At 43.5% G+C, this 25859-nt stretch overlaps 2 protein-coding genes across 5 annotated transcripts; one reads left to right on the top strand and one right to left on the bottom strand.

Moving 5' to 3' along the window:
• The first annotated feature begins 1395 nt into the window (after positions 1-1395).
• Positions 1396-16835, top strand: sec24c (SEC24 homolog C, COPII coat complex component). Of its 4 annotated transcripts, XM_062414011.1 has the most exons (25): positions 1396-1614; positions 3333-3514; positions 4182-4262; positions 4995-5121; positions 5269-5435; positions 5590-6324; positions 6411-6559; positions 7810-7878; positions 8725-8833; positions 9005-9132; positions 9861-9999; positions 10108-10223; positions 11008-11132; positions 11475-11666; positions 11762-11855; positions 12038-12154; positions 12271-12441; positions 12602-12698; positions 12805-12950; positions 13167-13305; positions 13609-13727; positions 14022-14201; positions 14289-14474; positions 14719-14808; positions 14920-16835. In XM_062414011.1, the coding sequence occupies exons 2-25, from the start codon at positions 3355-3357 to the stop codon at positions 15058-15060; spliced, it is 3777 nt and encodes a 1258-aa protein (XP_062269995.1). In that variant the 5' UTR covers positions 1396-1614; positions 3333-3354; the 3' UTR covers positions 15061-16835. The 4 variants fall into 4 exon arrangements, with proteins under 4 accessions (XP_062269995.1, XP_062269998.1, XP_062269997.1 ...); XM_062414014.1 differs by lacking the exon at positions 4182-4262; XM_062414013.1 differs by lacking the exon at positions 7810-7878.
• A 7-nt stretch (positions 16836-16842) lies between these two features.
• LOC133975969 (NACHT, LRR and PYD domains-containing protein 3-like) lies at positions 16843-23033 on the bottom strand. The gene is made up of 10 exons (XM_062414017.1): positions 22906-23033; positions 22687-22829; positions 21928-22068; positions 21795-21848; positions 19915-21703; positions 19039-19200; positions 18770-18943; positions 18456-18623; positions 17930-17976; positions 16843-17821 (listed from the first exon to the last, which is right to left on the bottom strand). Exons 2-10 carry the CDS (start codon positions 22730-22732, stop codon positions 17298-17300), a joined length of 3105 nt encoding a protein of 1034 aa, XP_062270001.1. The 5' UTR covers positions 22733-22829; positions 22906-23033; the 3' UTR covers positions 16843-17297.
• Positions 23034-25859: the final 2826 nt, after the last annotated feature.

Raw genomic sequence — 25859 nt, 5'->3', positions numbered from 1 at the left:
ATAGGGTATGACTTGGCCCAGTATCAGAGTTTTGCCAGATTTGCGATGAAAAGCATACTGGAATAATTTCAAATTTCAGCAAAAAGATTTTGGCTCAAGGTTTCATGAGTCTTGACCCCACTCTCCTCAGTTTTGACCCTTAAAAAATGGAAACAGATCTGGTCGTGGCAAGGACTCTGGCTCAGGTCTTTGGTGCTGTGACCAAAACAAAACAATTAATTTCACAACTGTGACCACCTTAGGAAATTAAGTTTAGACTGTCAACATGTTTTTACATCGTATTATACTTAAAAGTTCTTAAATTAAAATTTAGATTGTAATGTTTCTAGAATATCGAAATAGTTGACCGGTAATTTTCTGTTGATCGACTTATCAATTAATTTATTAAAAGCTAATTTTCCCCTGCTACTTTGTCTATCGGGCTTTAATACTATGTGTTATTTATATTGTATATTCTTGTTTATTTGTCGTGCACTGGTTACTGGTTGTACATCAAGTTGCCATTGAAGGATAAATACGATTTTCTTTTATGGACAACTTTAGTTAATCACAAACCCAGCAGCCAGCAGGGGGCAGCCTCAGGTCATCACATGGAAACTACTGGGTTAGTCTCTAACAATAGGTTTTTAAAGCATGTTAAATCATCCGGTATCTAAAATCCAAAGATATCAGTAACTTTTAAATAAGGTTGTCAAATATATCTAGTAAAGTAGAAAATATTCTCTTGTGTATTAAAAGCAGCGTACACGAACACGCACACACGATAATTTGTCCATGTTCAGAGTGTGCTCAGTTCCACACCGAAATCAGAAGGCGGTGTGGCCTAGTAGGTAGCACGATCAACTTCAAAGCAGAGGACCTGGATTCGAATCCCATTTGGTCTCATCATTATGCTGGCAACATACTGACCCCTTAAAATTCACAATATCTTACACAATGTAAATTAAATATATATAAAAACTGAAAAAAATTGAGTTTAATTTAAATTTAAAAAAAAAAAAAAAAACTGCGCATGCAATTCCTGCGCCATGGGCTTCTGCGCAGGAGGTGCGCAATGGGCTTCTGCGCAGGAGGTGCGCATTGGGCTTCTGCGCAGGATATGCACACATTTTTTTTCCCCCCAATTTTTTATTTAATTTGTTTTTATATTTCATTTAATTTGAAATAATTATTTAATTTAATTTAATGTTTTTTATATTTAATTTAATTTTATTTCATTTCATTTCATTTTATTTTTATTATTATGTACATATACATATATTAAAAGTATTATTTCATTACTGTTTTTTTTTCTTCCTCTCGTCCACTCCTTTGGATTAACTCCTCCTCCCTGATGACAGTCTATTAAGGGATTTGTGATCCAGGATCTTTACTTGTATTTTGCTCCGGTGCAGCAGAGGAGGTGAACACAGAGGAAGTCCCCCTACGGCGTCCGGATGTGGACGTGGCACAGCGCTGCAGCAGTTCCGCTGAATGTCCGCTCCTGACACCGAGGAGAGACGGGATTAGTGACGAACAGCCCGGGACGACGTCTGCCTACGAGTTTGTCGGCCGCCGGGTTTCTCAGCTCGCCCCGGACAGAGGATAGCCTTTACTATTCACAACACTTCGGGGGTAGGTTTCTGTTCGAGGCCGATTAATGAGGCTCATAACCCCGTCCGGCTCCGACTACTGACGGCGGAGCTTGGGATTCTATGCGGTTAGCTCATGCTAGCTAATGCTAACGGACGGCTAGCATCGCCCATCATAGTACCTGGAGCATTTAGCTGCTAGGCTAAATGCTGCTAGGTCCGGTTGTGGCTATCCCCGGCCACAGCTGATTCAGCCGCTCGCTGCTGTCATCGTGTTTCAGGTTGACCGGCTGCCAGCGTCAGCCAGCGAACCAAACCCTCACCACCGTAAAGTGTATTTAACGAAAGCTGTTTTTACACCAGCGCCTGTGAGCCACACCGCGCGTTACACCGGGTTGTGTTTAGGGTTTATTGCCTGACATGTTGTGTTGCTAAATGTCAGCTAGCCAGTGAGCTAATGCTAATGCGGCACTGAGATGGCTCCTGTTAGCTTGTAGCTGGGCTCTCTAGCTTTTGTATTGTTGTCACACCTAACTACCACGGAGCGTGTGGTCTTTATTTGTTAATCTTGGGTGTGTTTGTGTCCTTCGGGGTTTCCAAACCAGCCAGCCAGTTTCCGTGATGTTGCAACCCCGGCCAGGGAGAGCCGATGTGGGTCACTCAACAGGCCTTACGTACGAAATAGCTGTGAGGCTCCAGCGATTGTATTTCTCGTTATGGCACCTGCACTGCTGAATTATTCAAAGGCCCCGCTCGTTTAGCTCGTGTTTGTCTGTTAGCTGATACTCATCACCCTGTCATACAGGTGAGGCCACTCTCCACCAGCCTCAGTGAATACATAACTCCACTCTTGTGTCTGTTAGCGAGGCTCACACTTGACATGTGATGAGGAAGGACTGATCAAGCCTGTAAGTCGAGCCACTCACTGGGGGCCTGTCCTAACTTCACTGTTAAACATTTATCTCAGGCAGATGCGTGAGTCCAGTAGAGTGTCACCATCATATCAGGCTTTTGATTTCACTGAGACAATATCACATGTCTAGTGGATTGTTTGCTGTACATTTTTTGCTGAAGTGACTTGTGTCAACAGTAAGTTTGGTCAGCTTGTGTGTTAAGTGAATTGTTAAGTGGCCAGGAGCAATCTGTGGGTGTGGCACAAAAAGCCAATAAAGGTGTTGTCACTCAACCAGGAAATGGTAACGTCGTAACAAAGTGGCATGTGTTACTGACTGGAGACCTTGAGAGCTAAGAGCTGTGTAGCTGTACATTTTTTGTTTGTTAGTTCAAGTGCGTTATGAACTGCTCAGTGTGCGACTGTCCCGTCTTCTCACAACTGCCTCCAAATCTTTCCTCACAGAGATCTGACAATAGCACAGCTCAAGGACCTTTCAGCTAAACTAGACGACTCAACACTTCAATAAGACTTTGCAGTTAAAAATAGACACATTTAAATACATTCCTATTTGAGTTTTCTTTGCATTATCACATTGTGACATAGAGCAGTTACCAACCGCTTTATGAGGCATGCCCCTGGGTTGTGTAGCGCTTTATGTACTGGATGTATGTTGACATGATTCATAGTCAGACTCTGCCCTGTAACATGTAAATGGCAATTTCTATTAGCAAATCATGAAAACATCATAATCTACTTTCACAGTAGTCTCAGCAGTGAAATCTCAGTTTCCATCTTGGAAACTGGTTAAGTGAGTTTATCCCATACTGGTGCCAAGTCTTTTTATAACTGTTTTACAATCTTTCCAGATTTAGGGATGAACTGAAGAGGATGAATGTAAACCAGCACACTCCAATGGCCTCTCCGTACGGCCAACCCCAGCCTGGCTACAACCATCCTGGCTACGCTCCCCTGGATGCGGGATATCCTGTCCCGTATGCACCCTACAACGGCCCTGCTTTAGCCTACCAGCCTGGGGCTCAACCACAAGGTAAAATGCAGCTTCTGAGCAAGTATGCATCTGAGTGAAAGAAAGTGACACCAGAGTTGCTTTCAGACATGCACTGGACTCCGCAGCTACTCCGTATTTTCTGCGGATGAGGTGCATGTGTGAGCGCAAATGTTCGAGTTAGATGCTCACTCGCAGTTTCTATGGGATTTATCTGCCTGGCCACCTGGTATAAAGTCAGTAGAAATCCAGCTGAAGTTAAAGGAAAACATGTCTTCCGGTGAAAAAGTAGAGTCAGACAACTAGAAGACACCGACAAAGATGTCAAGACAGTTTGTGGTGATAAGAGCAGATGACGTGTCGGAGTGCTGTACACATAGTCCCGTCATTTCCGCAGCAGGCTCCATACCTGCCGCTGTGTTGTGCATGTGTGAAAGGCAAACTCTGGGTAAACACCGTAGCCAATTCTCCTGATTTTACCCAAGGTCACGTCTGAAAACAGCTCAGGTAAACTGTGATGCTCTGCAAGCATCCTCAGAGCCAATTACCTTGCTTCCCGCCATATGGTTGACCATGTATGTGTGAGAAAAGCACGGATGCTGTGCATACTAATCTAAATATCAAATGCCCTCTCATTCCTTACTGTTGCTTTACGCTCTTCCCTACATCTGTGTCTGCGCCCTCTTCCCCCTATTTTCTTCTATTTCAGATTATTCTCCTTTCACAAGCTTTCCCTCTAAGGCTGTGGCAGCCACCCCAGTCTCTGACCTCTCCTCTCCTCTTGACTTAGGTAACTGCCTCCTGTGTTTTTCTTGCTCATTTCACACTGTTCTGAAATCATCAATTCCTTCCTGCAGATACAGGCATTATTCTTGCCACCATGTCCTAAGACTATTATAATTAATGGCTGAGTAGTTACTAAACTTTTTATTACGTAAGTTTTGAAGTAACAAGAAACATTTTCCCATGTGAGAGATGTTCCAATTCAAAAACAGTCTCTGCTTACATCCCCCTAGTAAAAACTGTGGGCCATACACGTAGAAGGCATGAAGATGTCAACTTGGAAAGACAAGATTCAAGCTTTTGGTGATACACGCTAACGCAGGGGTTGCTGTGCTATAAACAAAAACAAGTGATCTCTGCATTGGAATTTAGATATTGTGTCCTGCCTCCTGCATTATGGACAATCCTCACATGAATGCTCCTGAGATCTACCTGAAAGGGTTAAGCTAGTTTATTTCTGACTAACCAGAAACATCCCTGTAAATGTCAGGTGTGGCTTTCATTTCCAGTCTTGATTGGTCCCATTAAACCGACTGACCATCTCAGCACAGAACTTGTATCAGTATGTTGTCTGTGCTCCTAACTGTTGTGAAAATATGGAATATAATAAATGTTGTTTCCTATAGCCAGTAATCTCGTCACAACAGAAAGATTGAAATCAGAACTGATCCAGGATTGTTTGCAGTAGGTTTCTGCTTTTGATGGTCTTTGTGTTTAATAGCTTGTCTCTGCTTTTCAGGTCCTGCCAGGGGTCCTCCCACATCTGGAGCCCCGCCAGTCACAGCGCCTCAACAATATAATCAGTACAGTCACAGTCAAGGGGACATGCCAAATGGACCCCCACCTATGACACAAGCACCGAACAGGTAGTTACATGTTTATAGATTGTTCTTGTCACTAAAATGTTCCACCACGTAATATTTTTTGAATCACTTTTTATTAAGATTCTTGGGCCTAAAGGTTTTGGGTACTGTTGAGAAGAAATGCGACTTCAATGAATTTTGTTTTTCAAGGACTCCTGTATCTCAGCCGTACAGCCAGGGAGCTTTGAACATGACAGGGTCGCAACCCAACTATCCTCAACACCATGGGCCTCAACCAACAATGCATCAGGTCACCAACCAGATGACTGGGATGCAGATCAACTCTGGACCGCCAACCCCAGCAGGGCCAGGATATGGTAAATTTGGGTGGCTTTATAGTTGACTGGAATGTTGATTTAAATATGAGTTGGCCTGTGCTGTGGACATACCTCAATAGAAACCTGAAAATTATTGTTGTAAATACATGTAGTCCCTCACAAACACACTGTCTCTTTTGCTCTCTTTCGCCAGTTCCACCTCACTCCTCCCAGCTTCCCATCAGTACCGCCTACTCTGCCGCACCTTCGCCCGCCTACACACAAGCCCCTCCACCAGCGTCCTCGGCTCCCACCCAGCCGCCAACTCCCAGAGGCCCTGCAACTTCTCAGCAATACTATGGAGGCCCAATGCCCCCTTCTCAACAGCCATTCAACTCTTCTGTTCCTCCTGCCTCTCAACAGCCCTTCACCTCCTCTGCACAGCCCCCTCCTTCCTCTCAACAAAACTTCCCTCCCTCTTCCTTCTCGGGTCCTGTGCCTCCACCAAGCCAAGGCCCTGCTCCTCCAGGGTCCCCACCACAGCAGTCCTTCCCCCCAACCCAGCCCCCCTTCTCCTCAGCACCTCCACCTTCCAGCCAGCCTGCCTTCATCTCTGGTCCGCCTCCCCCTGGCCAGGGCTCATACCAACCCAGGGCACCCCCTCCTTCCTCTCAACCAGGACATTTTCCTCCCCCTGGTCCCCCTCCCACCTCCGCTCCCCCCGGCCAATACCCAGGCCCCATGCCTCCTCAACAGCAACCCCCTCCATCCCAGCCATCACCTTATCACTCAGGACCGTCTCCTCCCAGAGCTCAGATGCCTCCAACTTCCATGGCTCAAAGCAACCACCTGCCTCCAGGACCACAGGGCCAGACGTGCCCTCCTGGGCCCCTGCAGCAGCCTCCATCTCAGCCTGGTATGCAGGGTGGATACCCTCCTCAGCAGAATGGTGAGGAGACTGTAGCTAACTATAAGCTAATACTTGTTACCGTCACTTTTTTTTTTCCATTGGTGAGCTGATTTCTTCTTCTTAAGGTGCTTTTGGGCAGGTGAGAGGCCCTCAGCCTGGCTATGCAGGCCCTTATCCTGGGCAACCAAACTATGGACCCCCTCCACCAGCACCAGCACCTGCTCCTGCTCCAGCTGCACAGAAAAGACTTGACCCAGATTCCATTCCTAGCCCGGTGAGCAGACAAACACATTTACAGAGTTCTTAATTTATGACACATACCGACTTGTTGTAGTATTACTATTTGTTGATCACACAATCTTTTGAGACAGGGTTGTTGTGAGGAAAGATGACTTTGCAGCACGAACTGTTCACTCAGTGACCATGTTTTTAGATACACCTATACAGTTCAACGCAATCGAATGTGTCATAGATCCTTTTTACGATGCGTTTCATGTTCAGGGTTTGACTCCTTCATGGAGGTGTTGATTCAAATTAACAATGAGGTCAGTAGTGGTGTTTTGCTGTAATCCATCATATTCAGAGGATCTATTTATAACATTCTGTCTCCCTCATGTGACTAAAGAGATAAAAATAGAAACAATCAGTCTAATATTGTCCAGTGAGACCACTCAACCAGCTATGATCTTAGTAATTAATATATAATTGAATAAACACTATTCTGATAAACAAAAGCCAAACTCTGTAAACCTAATCAAGAGACGCCCATAAGATGCCCACACATACGAAGAAGTGGGTCATCTCAGGCGACTACAACAGAGCCCGAACACAGCGTTATGCCTACTGTTGACACTTTGGGTTCGACTGTACAGGTGTACCTAACAAAGTGGCAACTGTGTGTATATGACTTTGCATTAACCAGGTAGGGCTGGGCAGTAATTATATAAGTATTATTCTATATCATCCTTACATTGAACAGGATTTGTAATTATGTCATGTAACAAGTTAGTAAAAAGTAATGTGTTGTGAATGTCTATCATAGTTCAATACCAAAAATAATAAATAATCTAATAAATAAAAATGTGTTCACCCAACCCAGATAGTCACATTCTCCTCCAACTGTCAATATATATATATGTATTTAATTATATATATATATATTTCCCCCTTTGCTCTGAGTACTGCCAAGCTGTAGCAGCACAGAGTCTAACAGTAGTATTTTCTCTTTGTTTGTGATCTTCTATAGTCTTCCTACCTGTAGAGCTGCTCAGCATGTGTGTCAAATAGACTACCAGTATATTAACTTATATTAACATGCACTTGACTGTCATGAAGCCCACTGATCTATAATCAACACTACTGACCAGTATCTGTTTGAATAACCACAGTGCTGCTTGCTTCTCAGTGCAGTATCACTGAGATTTCTCTTCTCAAATCTTTTTTAAAAAACTTTTCACTCTGTATTTATTTTTTTATTTTGTCCTGTTTTCGCACAATTTGCTGGACAAACTTTTGAATGTAAAGCAAACGTCTGACATGCCGGCTGTGCAGAAATCAAGACATAGAATAGATCCAGACGCTATCCCCAGCCCAGTAAGTTTCCTGTGTGTGTGCCCGCCATGTACCGCTGCTATATCCCTGTCGCCTCTTCTCGCTTGCACTAACCTGCATCTCTCACCTCTTATTCTTTCCTTCAAAACCCCTCAGTCAGAGATGACAACTGTCAGAAATAAGAACAATATAGACTTGCTGGTTATGTCAATTCTTCGGTAAACCCTGCTTACTTTTGTAAATATACTCCATTTATCTGCTGCTGATAAATTCCAGCAGCAGATAAAATAGTTACTGTAAATTAAACAAAAACATTGGAATTAAATTATTTCCTTCATAACCTTTTTTTTTTTTTTTTTTACAGTTGACATGCTGTGGTAATCTTAACTTTGATGTATTATTTCCAGTCTAGTTTTTTGCAGTTTGTCGATTATGCAGCTCAGCCATCACCCCCCCCCCCCCCCCCCCCCCCCCCTAATCTGTTTCCATGCCCTGCATGCTGGCCTGTAGTCTTTTGATTTACCCACAATTCCTTGGATTAATAGCATGCCTTGATAAATCCTGCCCTTTTTCCCTAGGGGATGTCATTTAGATCTGTTTTTATTATGTGTTGCTCTACACAAGCTGCTTCAGCATGAATCTGTACCACATGTCATCTTTGTCATGGCTTGACTATGCATTTTTTGTCCACAGATGTTGGCTTATTTCATTGTGTGGTTAGTAGCTGTTTGTGTGTCCGGGTTGTGTGAAAGTTCTCTCCTGCTTGAATAAGTGTTCCTCTTTTAAACTTTGTAAGTCCCGGGGACAGTGTTATGTGAACAGACATACGTTTTTATAATGCGAACGATTTTTGATTTAGAAACCTTGTTTCCCCTCTCTCCCTTTCAGATCCAGGTAATAGAGGATGACAGGGCTAAGAGCACCGAGCCATTCACTACAGGGGTCAGAGGTCAGGCCCCACCGCTGGTCACCACCAACTTTCAGGTCAAAGACCAAGGTAGCTTCTCCTTTCTTTTAAGACATACTAACTCCTTTAATTTTTCCAAATCTTGAGGAAATGTTATTCATTCACAAAGGTCCTCTAATTTCTTCATTTAGGTACATGTCAAAACAGGTTATTGCCATGTATTTATTGTGATATTGATTGAAGAATTGTGTCTGTGTCCAGGTAATGCCAGTCCCAGGTTTATTCGCTGTACAGCGTACAATATGCCTTGCACAGCCGATATGGCCAAGCAGTCTCAAGTGCCCCTGGCCGCCGTCATCAAGCCCCTCGCCACACTGCCACCAGATGAGGTGAGACCCTCTTCCTTCCAAGCTCTCGTCTCTCTAATATTGTACATGAAGTCCTGTTAAATAGGACTTTATTTGAAATGTGGCTACATGTTATTGCATGATAAGAGAAGAAGTGAGTCCATTGGAATGCTATCAGAAAGCAAAAAAGAGAAATACATTATTTAAAGTCAAGCAGGGTGCAGAATATGAAGGACTTTGTTGACAATTGTGAAATATTGTAATATTATGATTAATTCTGTTGTCCAGATTTACCTTGTCACAAATCCTTGGGGTATCTGGGATAGATTGTAGTTTTATTCTGATATATCAGTGAACTCCCTCTGTATCTCACCCTGTGTATTCCATTCGACTGCAACTTTATCTTCTACTGAGATTTCCGTAACAGTTATACAGCTTTTACTCTGAGCTTATTTTGAAAAAAGATTAGTTTTCAGGGCAATGCCCGATAAGTAATTATTACCACGAAACACCCATGATGTCAGTGGGATAATCCGTCTCAAATCGTAGAGCTTGGAGTGACTGCATGACCTTGTTTCATCAGTATCTAGACTGGAGTAGTTTAATATTATGTCATTTTGGCAGGAAAAACATCTGCAGGGAAGAGAGGTCGTAAATTTTAAATCGGACGGGTTTCAGTAATTCTGTCCATAAAAGGTTTTTAGATGAAATCACTATCTTTGCTTTATAATGATTCCCTGACTCTTTTTCAATGAACCGCATTGGCACAGACCCCACCGTACCTGGTGGACCATGGCGAGGGTGGTCCAATCCGCTGCAACCGCTGCAAGGCCTACATGTGTCCGTACATGCAGTTCATAGAGGGTGGGCGCCGCTTCCAGTGCGGGTTTTGTAGCTGTGTCACAGAGGGTGAGTTTGTGTTCATTTAATTGGTCAGTTAATGAATAAGAAATACATGTCTTTATAATTGGTAGAGTATTTATATGCTTTGTTTATCCTTCCACTGTTTTCCCATAGTGCCTCAACATTACTTCCAGCATCTGGACCACACTGGTAAGAGGGTGGACTGCTATGACAGGCCGGAGCTTTCGCTGGGCAGCTACGAGTTCCTGGCCACTGTCGACTACTGTAAGGTAAGACCTGGTACCAAGGTGAAGTATCCATAATGGATTGTTTTCTCAAGGATCTGCAGAAGTAAATCTTTGGAATAGAAGCTTGTTTCAGAAATTCAGAAACGGGTACGCATGAAGCTATAATGAACGAAGATATCGGGAATAACAATAACCGCAGAGGAAATATCAGCATAGACTGGTCTACATTAATTAGATGTGTAGTCAGTTGTTATCCAATTATTTGATAAAAGCAGCGCCTGTGGTCTCAATTGGGTCTCAGTGAAATTGGCTCGGTGTCTGTTTTATTTAATGGGCGTCAGTTTGGAAATGATTCAATGAAGCTAACAAAACGGTTTGTTATCTTGATGGGTAAGGAATCGATATTGGTATGGATGAGATGGTGCACTCACAAAAGGCCAAGGCTGATCTGCAAATGATATTAAATGTTCTGTTTAAATATTGTCGTGGCTAAATATAGCCATGAGAATATTTAAAGGCTTTGTAATATATCATATCTTTGCATCACTTCATCTTGTGTACATTTTTTATTAATATGGTAGAGCTGTGTTCTTGACGGAAATAAGACATGATTTAGGATTCAGATTAACATAGAATTGCTTCTGCGATCCAACTCAGCAACTGGTTTTATTCTGGGATTAAATCAGTGATTACTATTTATTGATCGAATAAAAAATGTAACTCTGAGACAACCCATTAAACTGAATAAAAAGGAAGTTCCACCGTGATTATATTTTACCCTTATTTACCCGCATCTTCATACTTTGTCTTGTCCGGACTTCAACAGAACAATAAGCTCCCTCAGCCTCCAGCCTACATCTTCCTCATCGATGTGTCCTACAACGCTGTGAAGAGCGGCATGGTCAACATCGTCTGCCAGGAACTCAAGACCCTTCTCGACTACCTGCCCAGGTAACACACGAGAAGAGGGAAGGCTCATTTGCTAGAAGCAGGGAAAGAATAATGGAAGAAAATGGGGGGGGGATTATCCAGTGAAGAAAAGGCTGATGGAAGAATTGCAATGATCGAAAGAGGGAATGAGGAAATTAGAGCAAGGATGAAAGACTGAAAATAGAGTGAGGAGATAAAGAGAAATGAATTAATCAAAAATATAAGGGGGGGAAATAGGAAAAGTTTTGATAAAGGAAAAATATGATTTAAGCAAATGAGATAATTCAGTTAGTCTATACTCATTTGTACCCTGTGACCAAATGTTGACCTTTTTCCCATCTCATCCGTTGTGTCTGTGTCCAGGGAGAACCCAGAAACGGATTCTGTAGTGCGGGTGGGTTTCGTCACCTACAACAAGGTTTTGCACTTCTACAATGTCAAGGCGAGCCTGGCCCAGCCACAGATGTTGGTGGTTTCAGATGTGTCGGACATGTTTGTTCCCCTGCTCGATGGCTTCCTGGTCAACGTAAACGAAAGCCGGCTAGTTATCGAGAGGTGGGCGGGGACACAAAGCACTGCAACAAATCCTCAAGGTTTCTATGGACAGTCAAATTGATCCGATTTAATCACACGCTGTTTGTGTTTTCCAGTTTACTGGACCAGATCCCAGAGATGTTTGCAGACACCAGGGAGACAGAGACGGTCTTTGGACCTGTAATCCAGGCAGGACTGGAGGCACTAAAGGTAAGCACTCGGGAGAGCCTGGAAAGTCTTTTAACTGCTTGATAAATCATTTACAGTTTGAGGATTAGAAATGCTCAAATTATTAAACAAACCATCAAACCGGTCTGCTTTTAATATGTCTGTATACATGATACTTGTCTTGTAAAGAGCATGATTTCTATGTTGCTGTGTCATTTTCTCAGGCTGCAGATTGTGCTGGAAAGCTGTTTGTGTTCCACACCTCTCTGCCAATCGCAGAGGCTCCTGGTAAATTAAAGAACAGAGAAGACAAGAAGCTGATTGGGACGGATAAGGAGAAGGTAAACATGAGTGAAGCAAGTTGTTCTTTAATTCAACGTAACAAATTATTTTGAATAATGTTTTGGTTATGTATCGCGCATTCACTTCCTTCACGCTGACTCTCCTTCCTCTTCAGTCTCTGTTTCAGCCTCAGGCCGGCTTCTACAATACCCTCGCTAAGGAGTGTGTGGCCCAGGGCTGCTGCGTAGATCTCTTCCTCTTCCCGAACCAGTTTGTGGATGTTGCCACGTTAGCAGTGGTTCCCGTCTCCACCGGAGGTTCAGTCTACAAATACACTTACTTCCAGGTGAGAGGAAATCACTCTCTCCCTTCCTTCAGTCTAACCCTGAAGCTCCAGCAGCTTTTTTCATCCATGGTTTTGAGTGTAGCCTGCTGTTCATGATATACTGAGTCTTGATGAATTGAAGGCTTTCGTTTCTCAATGTGTTTTTGTTTTCTTTATCCAGGCTCCATCTGATCAAGAACGATTCCTGAATGACCTAAGACGAGACGTTCAGAAACTAGTAGGGTTTGATGCCGTCATGAGGGTGCGAACCAGCACAGGTAAGTCACTCCCTAGCTGAAAACCAAACAAAAAAACATAGTCAGATTGAAACAAATGTGACAATCTCCTGCCCTGTTTTACTCCACGCCCTCCCCTATCCCTCAGGTATCAGAGCGACAGACTTCTACGGCTCATTCTTCATGAGTAATACCACAGATGTGGAGCTGGCAGGCCTGGACTGTGACAAGGCCGTCACTGTCGAGTTCAAACACGATGACAAGCTCAGCGAGGAGACAGGGGCACTCATGCAGGTGTGCACATTTATCTTTGTGACAAAAACACATTTTATTTTGAGTTTTCAATTAAATATTTGCACACCAAATAAATAAAAACCATTGATCAATAAGCAATTTAAGAGTGGACCCTCAGTGTTTTTAAGCAGCGATTTTGACTTAAATACTCTAGAAACAACAAATACAAAGTCTTTTCACGTGTAAGAAACATCTGCCTCATTTGTTTGCCCCCAGTGTGCCGTGCTGTACACCAGCTGCAGTGGACAAAGGCGTCTCCGCGTCCATAACATGGCTGTCAACTGTTGCTCTCAGCTGGCTGACCTCTATCGCAACTGTGAGACAGACACAATCATCAACTTCTTCTCCAAATATGGTGAGGACAGCTCTAAAAGCCAATAAGATTATCCCGAGGAGCTGCTAGTTAGCAACAGTATAACACTCGGGCTGTTCTTCATTGATATGCAGCCTTGTAATACGAATCAAGGCTTTGCTAAATCACCAGGGTAAAGACGAGTGGAAGATGTTAAACTCCTTATGTCTTAGTCTCCAATTATAATTAGCTTCATGAATATATTAGTTTGTTGTTTTTAAAGAGATCATTGCAATAGAGTAATATATTTATTTTATACTTTTCATTCTTTGTGACTGTTTCGGTTTATGTTTGTGTGCTCGACAGCTTTCCGGGGCGTCCTGACCAACCAAACTAAGGCGGTGAGGGACACTCTGATCAATCAGTGTGCCCAGATTCTGGCCTGCTATCGGAAGAACTGTGCCAGCCCGTCATCGGCTGGTCAGGTACGGAAACCATCAGCACCCTCACATTCCGCTGACATCACATTCACCACTTTGCTGCTCTGCTTTTAAGTTTTGTGCTGTGTTAATTCAAGAATGATCCACACAAATATTTCTGGTTCAGGACTTGACATCATGTTTACTTTGTTTAAAAGATAGGATCCTTTTAGAAAAGTTTGTCCTAGATCCTAGAAGTATCTAAATCTCATGGTCTCCTAATCACAGGGTCACATGTCATGACGTATTTGAAGCAGCACCCTGGTCTGTAATCTTAATCTGTATCTGTGTATTTTCCAGCTGATTCTCCCAGAGTGCATGAAGCTGTTACCCGTCTATCTGAACTGCGTGCTGAAGAGCGACGTGCTGCTGCCGGGAGCCGACGTCTCGTTGGACGACCGGGCTTACCTGAGGCAGCTGATCAGCGGCATGGACGTCTCAGAGACCCACGTCTTTTTCTACCCCCGCCTACTGCCACTGGTGAGATCTCACACACATACACAGACACAAACAGAAGTTTGATCAGCAGATGGCATCTAATAGTGTTACATCTCTTTGTTTCTCCAGATTAAGCTTGAAAGCGAGTCGTTGCCGATGGCAGTGAGGGACTCGGAGGAGAGGCTGTCGAAGGGAGGAGTATACATCCTGGAGACGGGGCTCCACCTCTTCCTGTGGGTGGGAGCCAGCGTTCAGCAGGAGGTGCTGCTCAACATCTTTGGCACGCCGAGCTTCAGCCAGATCGACCCGAGCATGGTGAGAAACTTATCAGAGAGATATTTTGTTGTTGTTTTGATTCCACACAAATTGTAATTAAAAGCGAACGTCAATTCTTATTGATTTTCCATTAATGAGGACATTTTTGTGATGTTTGTAAATCATAGCAACTTTCAACTCTTGTCAATTATTGGAAGATTATTAGCACTGCTGTGATATTGATTCAGGCCTGTCAGTTAAAGTGTGATCTGACGTCTCTGAATGTCTGTCCTCCGACTCTCAGGTAAATCTACCAGAGCTGGACAACCCGTTCTCTCAGAGACTCCGAGAAATAATTGAGTCCTTCCGAGCACAGCGACCACGATACATGAAGGCAAGTGCTCTCTTTTTCTCTCCCTCAGTCAAATGTTCGACTCCCAGCCTTCCACCTGCCTGCTATGTTCTTCCTCTCTTCCTTACACTTCTTCTCATCTCTCCCTCTCAGCTGATGGTGGTGAAACAGGAAGACAAAGCCGAGCTGATATTCAGGCACTTCCTGGTCGAGGACAAGAGCGCCAGCGGGGGAGCATCATACGTGGACTTCTTGTGTCACATGCACAAGGAGATCCGCCAGCTTCTCAGCTAGGCGCCCCCTCCCCCTCAGAGTTTCCCTTTGTTCACCCATATGACCCCTGCCCACCGCTGACCCAACCCACCTGGTTCACCACTCATCATGAGAGAAAGAAAGCGCTTTATCATCTTCTTTTTTTTAAGCCTAACAAACTAAAGCTCTCGTCGCTGTTTGCCACAGACCAGCTGGCGGATCTCATCATGTGAGGGAGTGTGAGTGTGAGTGTGCGTGAGGGGGGGGGGAGAGAGGGAGGATGTGATGTCAATAGAGGATTTCTCTGCCTGTAATCCACTGCCCTAACAGCAGGAGCAGAATAAGTGAAGAGGGAGGGGAATGTATATACACAAGTGAACAATTACATGTATGCAACAGATTAAATGAGCGATGGAGGGGGCTGGTGTTGACTGTAGTCGGTGTACTGTCTTATTTTTAGCACTGAAAGGCTGTTTTGGGTGCATAAATGACCCTTAGATAGCAAACACTTTTTATATGATTGAATCCAATTAGAGTGATGGACAACTAGATACAAGACAAAATGGAATTACACATTAAATGCTGTTCTTTCTGTCTCTTCTCCCATTTAATCATGGCCTTAGTACCCCCTCCCCATGCTCCTCCAATCATCATGTTTGTTTGTGTCCAGATGTGAGGATTAGTTGACTGCTGCCCGATTCTTATTTCCCGATGTGGCTCAAGGTTCAAGTGTGAATTTACGCACCTAGATGAACAGCTGGCAAGTTTTCACCTGCATTTAGAATATAATCTGCTCTGTGTCGACAGATCCACTGAAAAATAAGGTGCGCCGAAAACAGTGTCATTACGGTAATTCGTATAATGAAGATTGGTTTGATATCGGCCTCGGTTGGGTTTTCTTTTAAGGCAGAAACATCTTGCCCCCCCTCCCCCCGTTTACTCACGGGCAAACCAGATGTGTATTTCAAATCACTGTCATGATTCTGTTGGGAGAGTTTGAAGTCTATGCAGCACCGGGAAATGTCAGGGATGGAATAAAGGACAAAAGAACCAATGAGAGGGGAAAAAAGGAGGATGTGAAGTTTTGATCTCAGCATGACGGCGATGGAGAATCCTCTGACTGAGGATAATACTGTCTGTTGATGGTATGTAGTGCGGCAGACTCCATGGTAATGAAGAGTTTTGATGTCCTAAAATGTATAGAAATGCATTTTCAAGTCGACAGAAATAAACCGAGGGAAGGCTGACAAACAGACATGAGTTCATGTTTGCAAACCTTGAGTTGCCTCTGCACTGACTGAGTTCAGTGTGTAAATAAAATATATAATCTGTACAGAATTAATAAGAAAATAACAATTTTAAAGACCTGCCTGAGCAGCTGTGGTTTGTTGATGGTTGGTTTCCCTGTCAAAAAAATGGCCTAAATTTAAAATCATGGCTTTTACCGGAGAAATAAAGACTGGCTTTGTGATCTGTGTGTTTGTGTGTGTGTGTGCAAGAGAGAGAGTGTGAGAGTGAATGCAGGGACGGTCCTGGTGAATTTCTTCTGAGGAACAGAGGGATCAGCCAACACACACACACAATCTACCAATGAGATTAATGTCCGTGTTCTTCATTTATCACTTTCCGTTCTAATTTTTTTCTTTTACTTTGACTTTTTGTGTTCATTTGGTGTGTGTGTGTCGCCCTCTGTTCCATCTTTAAGTTGACTGAGTTTGACCCATTGTCTCGACTGTAATCTTAATTTCTTTTTTTTCCTTGATTTGTTTTTTTCATGGCCTCTTGGGAATGCTAATAAAAATGAGGTTAAAACGAAACTCCAAATGTTGTTTCTCTCTTGGTTTTTCTTTGTCTCCCCGAGAGAAAGCCTTTATTAGAAATAACAAATGTACATATATTAACTTCACATTGTTCTACTCTTTACATTTACATTAGTGTACAATTTTCCCTAACAAAACATTTTCCAGTACCTCTCAAGTGGATGTGACGGGACGGACAGATGAATGTGATATATCAGGAACATGTTCTATCTCAATTGTGCTTTTAATGAATTCCTCCAAATTTTGTCCAGCTGTCAATTGGACTCAGATGCTATCAGTGGTCAAAGGTCACAGTGAAAACTTTAGTGCTCTAAAACTGCACTTGATGGTGGTGGATGACAACCACAGTGCAATAATTCAACTTTGTATTTGCATGCACTGAACCTTTCAGTGTAGAGAGCAGGAGGAGGTTCTGAGATCAGGAGGAATATGAAGCAATGATTTATGTCCTGGTGATTTTTAGCACAGTTTGATTGTGGCGCTCACCCAGGCAAGCTGAAACCCTGGGTAGACAGCCTCAGTGAAGGAAGTGTGGAAGGTGTGGAGGAGGGTCAGTGAGGCACGGGAGGAGACCAGGTAGAACGACAGTGTCCCCGCTAACCAGTCCAGAAGGACTGCTACTCTGTTGGAGCTGGGGGTGATGGTCAGAGCGGTGTTTGTGGTGCTGTGCAGGGCCCTGAAGCCATCGTTTGTACAGCTCAGGCCCCAGGAGGAGTCATTCCGGCCCAACCAGCTGTCGGCTTCCTCTCCCTTCCTGCACATACGTCTGTAGGCTACTCCTATGACAGTTCTCCCGCTCCACTCTGTCTCCCAGTAGCACCGGCCGCTCAGTCCCTCTTGACACAACACCTGTCTCCAGAAATCGAACCTCTCGGGGTGGTCGGGATACGGCTGCTTAGTCCAACGCTCCGCCTTCGTGTTCTCCTCGGACAGAGCCAGGTCTTTGTGTGCTGTGTTTGGGTCCAGGCTGAGTTTGGTGATATCTGATTCAATTCAACAGAAATGTTTGTCAGGGTTAAATATTACCCGGAGCTGTTTTATGAGATAAGACGGAAACAACGAAGTAGAAACACAAAGTGCTGGTCACTCACATTTCTTTGGACCTGGCTGAATCCTGGATTCACCACACTCTTCCACACTAAAACATAAAAAAAACAGATGTAGAAGAAATGTAATGCACATTAACTGCCATTGTTTGTTTACTGTTAGCTCTACGACTTTGAGCAAGACACACATAATTCAACACATTTCCGAAAATTGTCATTCATTCCTAGAGTTGTAAGTATGTGATTTTTGTTTTCTTAAGACTAATGATAGGACAGGGGGCAAATCAGATCAGCCTGGACCAGTGCTCCCCTGGCCCCAGTCTTCCACCCCTGGAGGTATAATTAATACTTTTGACTGTTGATAGCGGAGCCTGAACAATATTGCATGTTTAGACTGATACTGATATCAGGCTAAAAACAATCTATATTTTGGCCAACATTCACTTTTACCGTAAAGTCATGAAATAAACATTCTCTTAATAAAATAAAAACTGTTTGCTATTATCAATTCAGGGCTCTGTGGTGGATTTGAATGACATATTCCTTGTTCCGGCTCTTAAGTGGACTCCACCTGAGTTTCTGCAGGCTGCATTGTGGGTCGTCAAGCAGAGTAGACAGCAGCTTCAGGCCCAGGTCTCCTGGGTGGTTGTAGCTCAGGTTGAGCTCCCTCAGACGGGCTGAGTTCAGAGCAGACGCCAGGTAAGTGCAGCCTTCTTCTGTCACGCCGCACAGGGACAAACTTCGAGAGAAGACACCGAGACATTTTATCCGTCTTGATCTCCATCACAAATGACAGCAGCGAGCAGAGTCTGAATGTTTGGCTCTGCACTGTACGCTCCTTTTAAATAATTCAACTGGGATGGAATTTCACTCGAGGGCACTCACATGAGTACTTCAAGTTTGCAATGAGGACTCCCCAGTCCACCGGCGATCACTGAGATTCCTGCGTCCTGAAAGTCGTTGTCAGTGAGGTCAAGGACTTTGAGCTGGCAGGATGCCGAGCTGAGAGATGAGGCCAGGGCTTTGCAGCATTGATCAGTCAAGTTGCAGCTCCTCAGTCTAAAAGCACAGAGAAAAGACAGAAAGTCTAAAACCATTAGCTCACAGATAAAAAACCTTGGAGTAAAAAAGAAAGAAACATGTCGGGTTTTGACCTCAGTGTCTCCAGTTTGATCGTCTTCAGTCCAGCAGAGAGCAGTATAATCCCTTGATCTGTCAGGTTGTTGTTGCTCAGGTCCAGATCTCTAATTTTAGATGAGCCGATGCAGTTTGCCAGGATTTCACAGCAGGTCACCGTGAGATTACATGATTTTAGACTGGAATAGAAAAGGCGAGAGGAGAGGTCAATAATGTAATAAAGAAATGATACCCAGGTTGCAAAACAGTTTTGACCTTGATATGGCCCGGACATTCCACATCCGGCTCACACACAGCATGGAGTGATGGCACTTTGGTTGCCCGTTCCTGTTTGCCATGTCTGTGTGAGCTATAGGTTCCAAATATATACAATTTTTGTACTATCTGGGTCATATTTCCCATTTACCATATGTTCCACTTTAGGTTCACATCCAGATTACAACTTGCCTGGAGCACCATATGGGTTAGGGTTAGGGACATTTGGGCCACATTTATTGTTTTTACAAGTGGGCAACTTTAGGCTCACATCCAATCTGTCTGGGCCACAAAAAGGCCAGAAGGCAACGTCATTGCCTGAAGTGGGCCCTCATCCATATTCTGTTGGCTAGACAGACTCTATTTTAGCCCCCCCCCCCCCCCCCCCAGCTCAGAATAGGGTGAGCAGGTGTCCTTACTACACCTAAAATGACAGAAAACAGCGTGAAAATGTTTTTATTTGACACAAACTTCAATTATTTGAGTTTGCTCAATTTCCTATCCACTAACATGGAGGAGGTAAGCCACCAGGGGGCAAGACTACAGTCTTTAGTGCAGCGTGGTTGAATTTCAAAGGACTGCTGTGCCTTTGCAAACAGTATGTGCTCTACCAAGTAGACTTTCATCAAAACACTTACTTTGCCACTTGAGCTGTTTTGACAACAGGCAGCAGCCTCACAAGTCCCTTCTCTGACCTGCTGTAGTTGCTCAGCTCAAACACACTCAGTTCTTCCTCCGACGTCAACAGGACAAACACCAGAGTGGCCCACTGTGCAGGGGACAGTTTGGCTTTGTTCAGATGGCCCGAGCGGAGGTAGCTCTGAATCTCCTCCACGAGCGAGTGGTCGTTCAGCTCGTAGAGGCAGTGGAAGAGATTGAGGCACCTGTCTGTGTACGGACTCGACCTGATCCTCTCCTTGATGTGTTTGATGATCTCTGCTCTGGTCCGTTGGTTTGTTCTGTTGCTGGTCATTACATGTTGCAAAAGGGTCTGACTGGAATCCAGAGACAGGCCCAACAGGAAGCGCAGGAAGACGTCAAAATGTCCCTTCTCACAATTCAGAGTCTTTTCCACGGCCTCCTTATAGAGAATGAGCTCTGAAGTGTCTCGGGACTGGAAGAGTCTCGAGGCAGACGACTTCTTCACCAGGACGTTGACGTTGTCATTGTGGAACTTGAGGAAGACGTACAGTGCGGCGAAAAACTCCTGCAAGCTCAGGTGCACAAAGCAGAACATCTTCTCCTCGCCTATTGACAGCTCCTCGCTGAAGATCTGTGTGTAGACTCCTGAGAACATGGAGGCCTGCGAAGCGCTTATTTCGTATTTGATGAGATCTTTTTCATAGAAGATCAAGCGGCCCTTCTCCAGCCCTTTAAAGGCCAGTTTGCCCAGCGAGATGAGGTTATCTCGGACATCAGCGTTTGACTCTCGTCTTCCAGGCAACCTCTTCTTCATGGTCTGCTCGTACAAAGACAGGAATTGTATGTACATTTTAGTGAGAGTCTTTGGCGTGTCTTTACTGTCGGTCATCGCCAACTGTTTCCTGAGAACACTCACCGCCATCCAGCAGAAGACTGGTATGTGGCACATGATGTGGAGAATCCTGCAGGATTTCACATGGGCGATCACCCTGTTTGCCAAGCTCTCGTCTGCAATTTTCTTCCGGAAGTAGTCGTCTTTCTGCTGGTTGTTGAACCCCCGGACCTCGGTCACCCGGTCAACATACTCGTCGGGTATCTGACAGGAAGCAACTGGGCGAGACGTGATCCAAACAAGACTCAGGGGGAGCAGTTTCCCCCTGACGAGATTGGTCACAAGCGCGGCCATTTTGGTGGACTGCTTCACATCGGAGACGATTTCAATCTCGTGGAAGTCCAAGTGCAGGCGGCTCTCGTCCAGACCGTCCAGGATGAAGAGCATTTTACGTTTACTATTAGTGAAGATTCCTGTGTCTTTCGTATCAGGGAAAAAGACGCTGAGAAGCTCCTCTAGACTGTAGTTTTTTTCTGTCATCAGATTCAGCTCTCGGAAAGCGAGGGGGAACACAAACTCCAGGTCGGTGTTAGCTATCTTATCAGCCCAGTCTAGAGTAAATTTATTGACGGATACCGTTTTTCCGATGCCGGCCACTCCCCTCGTGATCACCGTTCTGATATTGTGGTGGTGTGGTCCTGGTGGAGGAGCAAAGAGTTCATTGCAGTGGATTGATTTCTCCTGGTCCACATGCATCCTGGATGCCGCCTCAATCTGCCTCACCTCATGTTCCTTATTGACCTCGGCACTTCCTCCCTCATTGATGTAGAGCTCCGTGTAGATGCTATTGAGGAGTATTTTGTTTTCCTTGTCTGTGAGCCCTTCAAACAGGTGGCTGAACTTCCTCTTTAGCGTCTCTCGCAGTTTCCGTTGACATTCGGCTACTTTGTTACCTGTGAAAATGCGTTTCCAAGTTCATTTCACTTTCAGGATTAATACTTTTGTGTGAATATGTCAAATTCCTAGACAGGTTTGGTTACTCACTTTGGGCCTGCAGAGACTCACAGTTGTCTTGGTTCTGTGCTCGAAGGGTACTGCCTGCCGAGGAAGAAAATAAGACATCAGCAGAGCCCGCACCTCATCTTTTACATTCACTGTTCATACTGTGTGTATATACCTTGGCTAACTGAGGTGATAGTGATGTTTAAGTTTCCGATGTTAGAATTGTGGATGGAGGGAGCGACCACGATGCTTCCACTCTGAGCAGAGATGCGCGGAGGTAAATGATGACCCAGATCCTGGATAGACGGAAGTGACCCTGAGAGAAACAAGAAAACTCAGCTTCAACTGGTTGAGATGGAAAAATGTATCGTAGTAAATGATCGCTGGAGTAAAACTGAGTTCTTAAAACTCCCTGTTATTGACAAATCTTGTCTTAGCACTGGATCCACCTCCTTGCAGTGTTTGGTATTTTTACACCAGGTTATGTTTTCATCTGTGTTTAAGCCACAGGATTACGGAAAAATTACTCAACCGATTTCCATGAAATCTCGTGGAGGGTTGTGGCACAACCCAAGGAAGAACCCATAACATTTATGGTGCAGAGCCAATCAGGGGTTGATCAAGATGTTTTTTTTTATTACATTTGCTTTAAATTTCTCAAGAAATGATCCACAGATCTTTTAAAAATCAATTCATAGAGTGCTCGTATCGATGAACAGGTGACATTTTGTGCAGATCTGGATGATCCATATTTTCAAAATCAAAATACGTATTTTCAGCAAGGTGATCTTTATTCGCTTCATTATAGAGGATGGTTTACCTTAAATGAACATTATGTAAATTAAATATGGCAGTAAAGTGGTCAATCTGCCTTGGGGGATGTACAGTATGTGTTCACCGAGTTCCCTTCTGGTTCTAGATTTGACCTTCTCACCTTGCAAAACCTCATCTGTTTCATCAGCAGCACTCTTTTCCTCCATGTTTTTCACATCCTCTCCGTGATCTGTTCATCGATGCTCCTCATCAGCGGTCTTCATCTGAGAGGTAAACTTCCCAGCACACTTTCGGTGGGGCAAACTGTAAAAACAAACAACATTCTTTCACACACGGGATCAGTCAAAGCGACAGAACTATTCATTAAGAAAAGACCTACCTGCTTCAGCAGTGGTTTGGGTAACGGCTGTCATTTCCGCAGCTGCTCGTGAGAAGTATTTGCAACAGATCCTGTACAAAAAAGAAACCATCAAACCTCCATGTGATGGTGACAAAAACGGAAGGCGGTGCTTCCTGTGTGCACAGTCCTTGTGTGAGCTGCAACTCTTAGTTTTTTCGGAAGTGTAACCTTCAGTTTCATTTAAATAAAATAAAACAGCCTGTTTAGATTTTCTGCCTTTCGTGTTGGAGGCAGAAAATACACTGTTATTATTTATTTTAAATCACACATCTGGTGCACAATAAGAAGATTTAATTTTAAATTTAGAGGGTATTTATTATATTTCTTTTAAATAAAATTACTTGTTGGCATGCCTAGTATACAGACTTTTAGTAATTAGGCTAATTTATCTATCTACAGTATCTATCTATATATCTAACACCAAATAGCACATAAATCATTCATGTTTTCTTTTTTCTTTTCTCTTATAAGAGTTAGACATGTGTGTAGGATTATTTGGTAATTAGTAGGTGCTATTCTTGTTTTTTTCAATGCAATACACTTCTTCTAAGTGTGTGGATCAATGATTTTAAGAAAGCATTGAACAGCTGCATTCTTAGAGGAGCAAAGGTTGCTGTTTTTTCTTTTCCATGCTCCCATGCTGCAGCTTTACCTGCTGTGAACAGATGGTGGAGGCAGAGTCCACTTCTAGCACATTTGCAGAACAATGGAGGCAGATGACGAATCCAACGCCCAAAGTAATTGATTGACCGAAGTTATTGACTGATTCATTGCATGCCGGTGAAATTTAGAAATGATGTTAAGAGTATTTTATAGTAATAACTTTTTCACCCACAACTTTCTGTTTCATTACAGAGCCCCTAACTCCTTCTGTTCTGATATCTTCCAACCATCACCTATTAGTTTCTAGTTGATGGCCCTGAGATTCTGTATTTTTTTAATGTATTTAAATCAGTACTTCAAACATATTTTAAGCCCATTTAACACTAGATTTGTAACTGGTTCGTAATGGATGTCTTTTTCTTACTTGTATTCTTACTTATTTATAATACCCATTGTTGTTCCTACTCCAAATTAAAAGATCCCCTTTTTATGCAGTTTTACATCAATCGTTTGTCAAAAATAGTTGCAGATTATTTTAATATTAGTTGATTAGGTCAGCACTAATCGAGCTATAGGGAGTTGTTTTATTGTTAAATCCTTTCGCAGATGCTGCTGAAAATAATAACAATAGTAAAACTGACAGCCAATATCTCCACTTGACTGACCTCTTATGGAGACAGCCATGTACTGAATGCACCTCTAAAGTCCAGATTTCAAACTCAATCTCTAGTAGAAATTGAATTCGCTGACTACTTTTTGTGATGTAATTAAAGTTTTTGTTATTATGTGTATTCTTGATTTACTATTTCACTGTTTCATTTAATACATTTATATGATATTTATTATCATTCAGCTATACTTACATATATACTTACATATATATATTTCTTTACATCATAGTTCCTTTGCTGCTGTGCCCTTAAGTAAAGTAAGAGTGTGATATTCAGAAATTTACCATCACTTATTTATTCTGACCACCAAGATGTCACTAGCATTTCATCTGCAGCACCAACCACTTTTCACACACACACACACACACACACACACACACACACACACACACACACACACACACACACACACACACACACAGATACACACAACAGTATCTGCTGAAGCAACAAGGAGCGTTTCCTCATTCACTTCTCCCCTCTCCCTCCCCATTCAGATTATTTCTCCAAAACAGTGATGAGGGAACAGGACAGTCATGACTCAGCTCTGGGCCCCATGCACCCTCTCGGTTTGATGATGTAACAGATGGCGTATTCACCCTCATTAGTCAGTAGAAATGAAAAGTCATTTCTAAATGTACGACAGCGAGTGAAGCGCTGATTGCACAAGTCTATCCTGCCTACAGAGTTTGCCACAGAGGTCGTGACTCCAAAAGGCATGGAGTTATAAACGACTAGCGCAGGACACGTTCTTAACCTGCCTGTTTGTTTGGCCTGTGGTCAGGTTCCAGAGCTACTCTGTCTTGAGATTCCTGTTCAAACTGTTTAACAACACACTGTCACGTCTCCATTGTTTGTGTAATGGATGTTGTGTGCACAGCTTTTTATAAACAGTCTTTGGTGCAGAGTGAAGTAAGAACAATTTGAGTTTATCCTACCTGGTTTCTCTGCAATTCATTTTTTTTTATAGTCTATGTCGTTCTGGAAATTAAAGTGAATTTGCCTCATTACTGTTCAAGTGTTTGGCCTATATGTTTAAGTTTGAAAGATTGACTAAACTGGTTTACCATTTGTTCATTTCCACAACAACTTGCCAAAATAAAAGATCTGTTATTCGGCTCGATATAAAACATTGCAGCAAGAAAATAGCATTAATTTCCCGGCAAGCTTCAAATGACACCATGCAAAAAGACAAAGGCTCTAACGATTTTGCTATTCAACCTGTTTCTATTAGCTTTCTATTAGCTTTTCCAATCAGAATTTTCTATGGGCCTGGGTCGCGTGAGAGTGTCAACATCTTTTTGCCATTTTAAGAAGTGCTGAGTGTTATTCACAGCAAGGTGGCATAGGAACATGTGAATAGCTGCTATCTTCATGTGCGTTTTCCATTGCAAATGCATCTCTGCTCTTCTTTCTCATGTCACTGCTAAGTCACAATCAGCTGGAGAGGAGAGTCAGAGTCTAATTTGTAGCACACGGTTAAATGATGAATGGTGTGTAACGGCCCTTGGGCCCAACCAACAAGTCCGGCGGTACACAACGATGACACTACATGGATGGGAGCATCGCCGTCTCTCTTTTTCTCCGCCGCTTTCTGCTGAAACCATCCCACTTTCTCTTCCCTCGGCCTCCCGTGCTCTCACTCCTCTTCCCGCCTCT

This window comes from Platichthys flesus, chromosome 20 (genome assembly GCF_949316205.1).
Source record: "Platichthys flesus chromosome 20, fPlaFle2.1, whole genome shotgun sequence".
In the NCBI taxonomy this organism is placed as follows: Eukaryota; Metazoa; Chordata; class Actinopteri; order Pleuronectiformes; family Pleuronectidae; genus Platichthys; species Platichthys flesus.
The sequence above is the reverse complement of the archived record's forward strand: the minus strand, read 5'-3'. Positions and strand labels throughout refer to the sequence as shown.